General features: G+C 43.1%; 1 protein-coding gene across 2 annotated transcripts in view; it reads left to right on the forward strand.

Annotated features, from left to right (window-relative positions):
- GNS (glucosamine (N-acetyl)-6-sulfatase) overlaps positions 1 to 9,260 on the forward strand; it is a 44,189-nt gene extending 34,929 nt beyond the window's left edge. The window contains exons 10-14 of one of the 2 annotated variants that reach the window (XM_084877591.1): positions 489 to 590; positions 2,357 to 2,464; positions 3,423 to 3,533; positions 4,851 to 5,011; positions 6,761 to 9,260. In XM_084877591.1, the coding sequence (XP_084733717.1) occupies positions 489 to 590; positions 2,357 to 2,464; positions 3,423 to 3,533; positions 4,851 to 5,011; positions 6,761 to 6,839 (561 nt within the window). In that variant the 3' untranslated portion in view covers positions 6,840 to 9,260. The remainder of the gene's footprint in view (positions 1 to 488; positions 591 to 2,356; positions 2,465 to 3,422; positions 3,534 to 4,850; positions 5,012 to 6,760) is intronic. The other variant, XM_084877592.1, reaches the window with a different exon arrangement.
- The last annotated feature ends 596 nt before the right edge of the window (positions 9,261 to 9,856 follow it).

The following is a 9,856-nucleotide window of genomic DNA, read 5'->3' on the forward strand; positions in this document are numbered from 1 at the left end:
TATTGCAAACCTTTTTTTAACAGTGTTGTCACTTTGAAAAACTGTAAAAAGAGCTAATATCTTCCTTGGTGGTAAACATTCAACCTGTGACACTTTCAAAATTGTCAGGAGTCAATTTGAAGTTAAATTTAGTGAACTAATAAGAATAATTAAGTTGGAAAACACTTTGTATAAAATAGACCCACATTTTTCTCATGATTCATAACAGACTCTAGGGCCTAATCCCAAATGAGTTTTTAAAAATGTTTTTCTCAACAACACTATGTGTGGAATAAATAAATAACTTCCCAGGGGCATATATTACAAGCCTTATAAGCCTTTGTTTTTTAAATTACTATAACTATATATTTGAATATATAAGTCAGTAAGACCTAAGTAAGTATGGGCTATACAAAAGATAATAGTAAATGCTGTTTGTGTCAAAGAGAAGTAGGGGAAGACAGTATAGATAGAAAAGGAAAACTTGTTTCTTTTTCTCATTCCCATAGTTGCTCGTTGCCAACATTGACTTGGGTCCTACTATTTTGGACATTGCTGGCTACAACCTGAATAAGACTCAGATGGACGGGATGTCTTTATTGCCCATTTTGGTGAGTATAAAGCCTGAGCCAAGACTCAAATAAATTCCAGGATGTATAAATTTAAACTTAAAAACTATTAAATTTGGGGAAAAGTTTTCTTTTAAAAAGAATGATCGGAACACAGATAAACAGAGTTTTCTATATTCTTCCTACTTTCCATCTCCTCCCCCCCAAAAAACCATTATAAACAAAATTAAGACAGGTGATCAATTGGGAAAATATTTACAAGTGTGAAAAATGGCAGTAAGTCCTAATAGAAGAGTTTTTAGAAGGCAAATATTAATATCCCAGTAGAAAAATGGGCAAAAGAAGTAACTGGTTAACTCACAGAGGTATTAGAAATGGTCAAAGTGCAAAAAGATTGTTTCAATGCTGATCAAAGAAATGCTTAACTGAATGAGACCTTTATTGTCTGCAGAAGTAGCCAGATACCCACTATTTGCAGAAGTCTGAGAAAATGAAATTACTCAGACTTACAGAGCTAACTATAAAAAATGTATGTGTAGTGTTAATAGAAGAAAACAGAAAACCTAAATATCCATGGTTAAATTGTTGCACCACTAAACAATAGAATATTAAACTAACACTGCATAGTGTAGATCTGTATACATTGACTTGGAAAGATGCCCATTCCATGCTATAGCGAGGAGGTTTCACAACAGCATCTCTTATTCATTGAAAATGTGTCTTAATATGTTTAAATATAGACAAGTTTGGAAAGATTGGTCTTAAAATGTTTTAGGCATTTAAGTGACTCATAAATCTTACTTATTGATTTTTCTGAATCTATTACAGTGTATTAGATAGAATATGATTCATAGAAGAGATTACATGTAACTCATGTTAGTTATGAAACACAAGAAATACCATGAACCCATCATTCCATTTAAGAATTCGGATATTTCTAATACTGGTACCTCTACCTATATGTCCCCCCCACCCCCTTCATTCTATCCCTCACCTGCCCCATGAGAGTGATCACTTTCTGATTTTCATGGTTATAATTTTTATTTTTTAGGGTTATTATTTTTTAGGCTTTTATTTTTTAGGGTTATTATGTATATATTCCTAAACAACATGCCTAGTTTTGGTCTTGTTTTGCCCTCTTGTTTTACTAGTCCAGTTGTAAGAACTAAAGTGGAGGATTCTCCCCCCCTCTCCCCACAAGTTCATGTATGTATGCTATCTTTATTCTGACCAGCAAGTATATTGGACCTATTACTGTCCTTAGCACAGCCCTGTTGCATATTTGTGACTTCTTGTCCTTGTGTGTATGAAGCTATGCATTTCTTAGTATGAGCTTAGAATAATACTCACACAGAGTTTATGGACAGGACTGTTTATTCTATTCAGCACCTTGAGCTGTGACTGATTCTTGCTTAGCGACTTTGCTGGTTTCCGTTCCTGACCTGCCTCACAGTAGTCATGGGAACTATAGAGTGCTCAAAGCACTTGCCCATCACTTGGGCTCTAGAAGAGCGGTCGGCAACCGATGGTCCTTGGACCACTGGTGGTCCGTGAGGTCCAAAAGCTTGGCTACCGCTGGTTTAAGGAAACCTTTAGAGCAGTGGTCGGCAACCGGTGGTCCGAGGCAACCGCTGCTCTAGATCCTCAGTAGCCTTCACATGCATCAGTTTTAGTCACTCCCTTTAGTTACTGGATGAACAGTCCAGTTAGTTTTGACTGCCGAGGCCCTGTTAGCAGCAGAATCAATAACTCTGTGGTCCTGCTCAGTCTGTAAGCCTCACAGGAACCACTTTCGCTCTTCTTTCTAGACAGGTGTCAGCAATGTGACCTGGCGATCGGACGTCCTGGTGGAATATCAAGGCGAAGGTCGTAATGTCACCGACCCAACATGTCCTTCCCTGAGTCCTGGAGTCTCTGTGAGTAAGGGTTTGAGTTGGCTTGGACAGCTTCCTCACTGACAACTTGGCAGGACACTGGTGTAGAGGTAGCAGGTGCTGAAACCCGTTTTGAGTCCTGCTTCTCTATCACTTAGTTACTTGCCTGCAAGATCAGTAGATGCACAAAGATAAATGAGTATTCCTGAAAAAAAATCATGAAAATTATACTGCTGAGCTGTTGTCAGAATGTGCATTTCAAATTCTTCCAATTATTGTAACAAGTACACGTACCTGCCAATATTCTTAACCTTATCAATCAATACCCCTTCCGGATTTCCTACCCTTCCCAGTAATGGTACTGTTTTATGTTAGGGATATAACCCGTGGCACCCAACGAAGATATGGGCTCCCACCTCTAACCGTGCCATGCACTGGTAGCAGCCAGGCTGGTCATGGTGGTGTTGGCCTCACACTGGAGAATAGGAAATAGGCTTCCATTTGAGTTGACTCTTCTAACACCAAGGTGTTAAGAACCAACCAAAAGTTGGTATGGGAGACTTGAATTCAAGTCCCACTTGGTGATAAGAACAGTCATAAATAACTAACCTGCTGATGATTCCACAAAGCTCAGTTTAGCTTTTCCCCTCAACTTCTAGCATGGCAGTTCCTAATATACCTTAGAAGTGATTCATTTGAGTTTTGGTCTCTTCTTTACCAACCACACATTTTACAGGGGCCCATTACAGCTAAATAGATGTGCCAGCAGAGATGGCAACAGTCTACAGACAGAACCACCATGACCACGACCCTTAGTCAAGGGGGCCATCACATCAGTAAGGAACAAAGCTGCACATGTATTTTTAGTTCATTTCTCCGTGGAAATTTTCCCAATTCCTGTCCACTTATATGTCTGGTTTGAGCCAACTTGGTTGCCCCAGTAGGCAGGTAGTTACTGTAGAATGACTATCTTCATTTAACTTTTAAAATATCCCGACAGCAATGTTTCCCAGACTGTGTGTGTGAAGATGCTTATAACAACACATATGCCTGTGTGCGGACCATGTCAGCACGGTGGAACTTACAGTACTGCGAGTTTGACGACCAGGAGGTAAGGTGCCCTGCTGCCTCCCTGTGTCTTGCTGGCGCTTTGTTGGTTGGACTTGGTGGAAGAAGAGCAGTTCCAAGGGAAGATGTGTTCTCTGTACTTCCATCTAGGTTTCCTTCAGCGAAGGAATCGGAATTCCCAGGCCATGCTTCACTGCGGTGCCCTTTCTGATGAGGCTCTCTGCTCCCGCCACCACCCAAACACTTTAAATGTGCAGGTCACTTTGCCAGATGCGGCTTCCCTACCTGGGTGGGCTGAGAGTCAGACACCTCAGCGTGGTCAGAAACTCTGTCCCAACCTCAGCACAGTCCTGTGCTGCTCAAACAGATCAGCACGGACGGTCTGAAGGACCACGTGACACGTCCCTGTGGTTTCACACCACTTATCAGAAGGCGCTAACCTACACCAGCTGGCTCCCTCATTGGGCCCTGTGGAGCCAACATTCATCATGTTTCTCAGAAGCTGACTCACTCGCCATTTCCATGTAGCTTTTAAGCATTTTAAACAGGCAAGAGAGTTCCCCTCCAACTCAATTCCTGTTCCTCTCCCGCCATAATCTACCCACGTAACTACTTTATAAGTGACTAGAGGCCTGATGCACAGAATTTGTGCAAGAGTAGGCCTTCCTTCCCGGCACCAGTTCCTTCTGGCGCCCAGGCTTCCCTCACAGCCAGGCTTTGTCCAGAAAGTCTAATTAGCATATTACACTTTTATTATTATAATCTAAGGACAGCCACTTGAAACCATTATAGGCAAATTCTGCCTGTCATCTTCCTAGTCTATCACTTGACTCCCAATTTGGAGAGCAAGGTACAGACTGGAGGGAAATAGTGATATTAGACATGTCTGATATTAGAAATAATAGTATTGTATCTTTCAGCAGCACTGCTTTTCTAACATTTGTGTAACACAGGTTAGAGTACTTTTCTATCCTCATTTGAATCTTCACAATTTCAAGGCAAAAATAAACCTTCAAATGTCAGCTCCCTCTGAGTAACTTCATTCCTAAGTCTAGTTTCTGAGACCCTGCGTGTGAAGGTCATGCCTTCTGCTGTCTGCCTTAGTTACAGAAAGTAACGACCACCCCTCCTGACTCTGCCCGAAAAGGGCCCCTTTCCAGCGCGTGGGCCATAGACCGAGGCAGTTTAACCCCGAGCAGATGCATGGATACCCTTGGGCTCTCGAGGGTCTCTGTTTTCTGTGAGGATCTTGAGACCAGATGATGTTTTTCTGGGCCGTGGGTGTTGTGTGTCTCTGCCCTCCCCATTTGGGAACAATTCACACGAGTATTTCTTTCCTCCCTCCTCTCACTGCCTGCAGGTGTTTGTGGAAGTCTATAACCTGACTGCAGACCCCCACCAAATCACTAACATTGCTAAAAGCATCGACCCAGAGCTGCTTGGGAAGATGAACTACCGGCTGATGATGCTGCAGTCCTGTTCTGGACCAGCCTGCCGCACTCCAGGGGTTTTTGACCCCGGGTAAGTTTCCGTTTTCCTCAGTGACTTTGCCAAGTTGGCTCTAGCTGTCTGCTGTTGTTGAAGGCGGCGGGGGCCCGAGGGGTCCCTTCGCTGTGGGCTGTGGTTCCCATGCTCTTGCTGAAGAGTGGGAACTCCGTGCCTCCGTGCACCAGCCCGTGTGCCGGGAGAGCACGCTGTTTGAAACGCCCTCTGTGTGCCAGTCGGTGCTTGAGAGGCGTAGCCGCGCTCCTCGCCGCTGGGGCTCCTCTGCCTCCCCTCCTGGCGGGGATTCTTGTCACGGCACCACTGGTGACCCCGGGCGTCTGAGAGTAACTGACCAAGTCCTACCCTGTTCCCTAGCAATTCCGAGAGCATATGCCTTCATTTCATTTCTCAGAAATCCCGATTACAGGAACATGAATACTCTCCAGTGTATGTAATGTATTAAATACAGATAATGAAACAGAAGGCATAAACTCTCATGTTGAAATGTGTAAGCCCCCTGCAGTACACAGAGGTAGGAAAGATGTTTACCACCTACTCAGTCGGCTCCATTCCTCCCTCTCATTCCTCTTGAGCAGTAACTTTTCACCACGAACACTGGGCTCAGCACACCGTATCTCTGAGCGCCTATGGCAAAACCTATCATCTTTTGCTCGAAATTTACAGAATTAAACTTTCATTGGGAAAGAATTATTTCAGTTCTGGTAGCCTAATTATAGGAGAGAGGGAAGAATGCTGTCTTAAGCAAATGAAAATCATCGCCACACGAAGAGATCTTCAGTCCACATTAGAGAGGAATGTATGTGAATGAGGAGGGAAACAGGATTACAGTTTTTGAACCCATTTTCTTTAAAATTCTTTAGCCATAGGCTAGTCTCTCCAAACAAATATTTAGGCCTATAGAATCCCATAGGCCTAATCTAGCCACCCTGTTAGAATACAGGCACACATATTTATTTATATATTGTGTGTGGCTGCTTTTATACTTCAGTAAACATTGAATAGTTGGGACAGAGATTGTATGGCCCACAAATGCTAAAATATTTATTATCTGCCTCTTTATGAGGGGGTTGGGGGGGGATTGGCCAGCCCTTACTCTAAAATAATAGTGAGAATTAGTTTATCCTAAAAGACAGCAGATAAAAGTAAAAGACTGTTATTTCTAGCCTTCACCTATATTCTTTATGTTTGCCAAGTCTCAGCTCAAGTTACCATTCGGCATTCACTCTGACTTCCCCATGGGAGGTAAAATGAGTTCTTTTATGTGCCAGACATTGTATACAAATTGCCTTACTATTTTATTGGCCGCCAGAGGGGTTAATGACTTGCCTCAGTTCATAATGAACCAGATTCAAACTCATGTCTGAAGTACACACCTGTGCTCTTTCACTTAATTGTAAAAGAAAGGCTCAGGACTTTGCAACTGCTGGCGGGGCCTTCGTCAAGGACTAGACTCATCCATCAGATCGCTTTATACCTTAGAGATCTCCCCTTCCTCCCAAAAAAACAAACCAAAAAAAACCCAAATCTCACCTTCTTCCTAATGCCTTCTCAGATGAACCTTCCAGTTTCTCCTCTCCTGTTTTGTGTGGCTGACTTGCGATGGAAATGCCCTTAATAAAACTCCCCCATCTTGTGCCACTAGATTCCTGTCTGGTGACTTAATTGTTCTTTGCTATCCCTTCCTGCCCTCCTTTCCACGTAGCATTTGGAGGGAGGTTCTGGCAACTGCAAGTGATGTGACATCCTTTTACCCCTTCTCCCCAGATACAGGTTTGACCCTCGTCTCATGTTCAACAATTACAATGGCGGCAGGACTCGAAGGTTTTCAAAACACCTTCTGTAGCGACCTCTGCGTGTAGCGACCTCTGCAGCTGGGCCTCTGCACGCCTGTCTGATGAAGTGAGCATAGTAGGTATCTGTAGCTAGTCTTCAAGACCACGCCTGGAAGAGTTTCGGGACTGGCTTGTTGTAAGTCCTGTTGTGAAAAGCACCCCAATCAGCCGACCTTCCTGTGCAGTGTGTTAAACTGTGAACGCCGCCCGTCTGTCAGAGTGGCCGTCCCCAGTCCTTCCATTCAGCTGACATGACTGCTCCTGCAGTCCATGTTCTCGCCATACCCTTTCTGTCCTGGGCTCGCTCCCTGGTGGTCCAGGTCTGAATTGGTAAACCCGTTCAGAAAAATGCGTTTGGTACGCAGCATGACCTGAAAATCAAAGGACCTGCATCGCATTTCAGATTGAGCACTTGACTCTCAAAAAGTACTAACATCACATGGCTTGAAGAGTAAGTATCAGAACTAAATCATCTATGAACAAGTACCATTGCTTTCAGAGTAGCAGAAATATGTTATTTATAGTACCTGTCCATCACAATGTGATAAGACGCAAATTCAAAACGTCAGCCAAACTCTGTTCATTTTTTGGGCCTGGACTGGCACACACTGAGATGGAACAGAGGCTTTTGGTAAAGGCTAATTGCAGGTAGTTGTTGAAGGTGAGAGCCATCTATTTTCCAGGGGCTGCTCACCAGATGGAGTCTCAGGTGACACCAGGGGTAGGGAAGGTGTGTGTTTTGAGGGCCTTCTGTAGAGGGGGGGCGCTCGGTTGACACGCAGTAAGTGCCTGACCAGCAAGGAGCCTGGGTGTCAGTCCCAGGCTGAAGTTGTTTTGACTCTCTCTGCATTTTGCTGACACTCTGTCTAGCTGTTCATTTGTTAAGAAATTTTTTGTAGCTGATGCACCGTTTTGTTCTTCTGAGTTTGTGGTGTCTTGTGTAATTTAGGCCCCATTCACTATTCTCATTAAAACCAGATCTTGTTGCGGTTTCCTCACTTTAAAACTATATATTTCTGTTTGACTGAAGCCCATTTCCACCATTTTCTTCACAAGAAGGTAGTCAGTGGTGGGGCAGTAAGGAAGGAGGAAACGCTGTGGTTTGTAACCTGATCAACTCAGGCAATAGTGAATTAGCTTTATTTAGGGTCTTAGGCTGAGCTTTAAGCACTTTGTAAGACGTGGTCGTAAGCAGCTTTTCTATCAGAATTCCAGATAGCCATTGGTTTTTTTCCTTTACCTCATGTAGTCCATTAACTGGTGATATTTAGAGGTGAAACAGGCAAATGAAATGGACACCGTTGCTGTGAAATTATAAAAATTTGTAACTAAAAGCAAACTACAATGTTGAATATGGGTTTCGGCTTTATTCTACACTTTTGATTCCTAACATTTCTCAGTCAACTTCCACATGAATGAAAGTTGGCCATAACTATTCCCGAATAAAAAGAAACCAACTCTTACCAGGTCTTGTACTGTGATGTCATATTATTCAATTAATTCTCTTTATGATGCATAGAGTGACACACACGTCAGCTGCCGACATACCCATCCCCACCAGCAGCTCGTTTGTGCTGGGGACGCAGTGAGGCCTCTCTGTAGTTGCATTTCCAAGCTGAGTGTTGAGTGCCCTCTGATTTGACTCTCCTGGTCAAGCTTCATTCTGGATCTGGGCTAAAGTCACCTTTCATTTTGAGGCTTCAGCTTGTGTAGGCTACCAGGCTACAAAATGCACAGAACTTTTCAAAATGTCTCTGTCTGAGGGACCCACTGCAGGAGGCTTGCCTTGTCTCTTAATTGTATTGATTTAAGTTTTATTACTTTCCCTTTTAAGAAGGCCACGCCCATATCTATTCGTGCCCTTCAGAGTAGAGAACTACCCATTAGTAATGAACAGAGGACATAGGAATGAACAGATTTTGCCTTATAAAAGTTCCTATTACAAAGCTTTTCCTCACATGCAATCACCAAGTAGAAACACCTTTTGAACATCTTTGAATCAATGGTGCTGTTGCAAAATAACATTTTTTTGGTCAATATAATTGACAACACTAGGGGTTTTGTACAAAATAGTAATGATAGCCATGGAAGTTATACATTAATCTGTGAAAAATGTTCTTAAACTTTTAAGTGTCTAAATGAAGGACTCGTGCTTTAAAAAAAGAATTGTCCCAGGATCCTTATGAGAAAGCAAAGAGTATGTCACCTGATCCACCAGTGGAATTAGATGGGAATATTTGGGTTCTTTAGTTTTACCACCACTATGTCCCCCCTGAATTTTGTGAATTCCTGTGTTTGCATCATCTGTTCTGGGAGTTACTCTGCCCTGGTTCTGTCATTTCAGTCATTTGACTTAGAAAGTGCCCTTCAAAGGACCCTGTTCACTGCTGCACTTTTCAACGAATTAAACTTGATTTCTGTTCTAGTGGAAATGTGTCCTTTGTCTTAGTCCCCACGTAGTAATTCTGACAAGATGCTCTCTTTTCCTGATGCTGTTTCATGTTCCAGTCACTCCCCTAGGACAGGACTGGCTGTTTTCACACCGGGGTACAGTCTGTTCCTGGAAAGCTCTCCTGCACGTGGTCCCTGCTGGCCAAGCCCCGAGTGAGCACCATGTAGAAAATCCTTCCTGGTCCATCTTGATGCATTTACAGCTTTGGAGAACAATCATCTTACCTTGGCTGGCTTCCCATTAGATAAACTCAGCTCGCCTTCCAAGGTGCTTTACCGTGATGTTCAGTCATGTTCAGACCCAGTGCCCCAAACAACTTCATGTGGAAGATGGAAAACTTTTCTGAAAGGGCTCATAGGCTGTTAAATTATGTGGGCTCTGTTGCAACTAAACTTGAACTAAGGCTACTTTTGTGCTACTATACCAGTCAATAAAATCAATGAATGGCTATGTTCCAACAAAACTACAAACACAGGTAGGACCTGATTTGCCAACCCCAGACCTAGTGAGTTGCCTCGTACCCTGTAAACTATGAAGGTCAAGTAGAAAAACAAGGTTATAACACACCCATAAAGT

This window comes from Pipistrellus hanaki (genome assembly GCF_964339955.1).
Source record: "Pipistrellus hanaki genome assembly, chromosome: 3".
Classification (NCBI taxonomy): domain Eukaryota; kingdom Metazoa; phylum Chordata; class Mammalia; order Chiroptera; family Vespertilionidae; genus Pipistrellus; species Pipistrellus hanaki.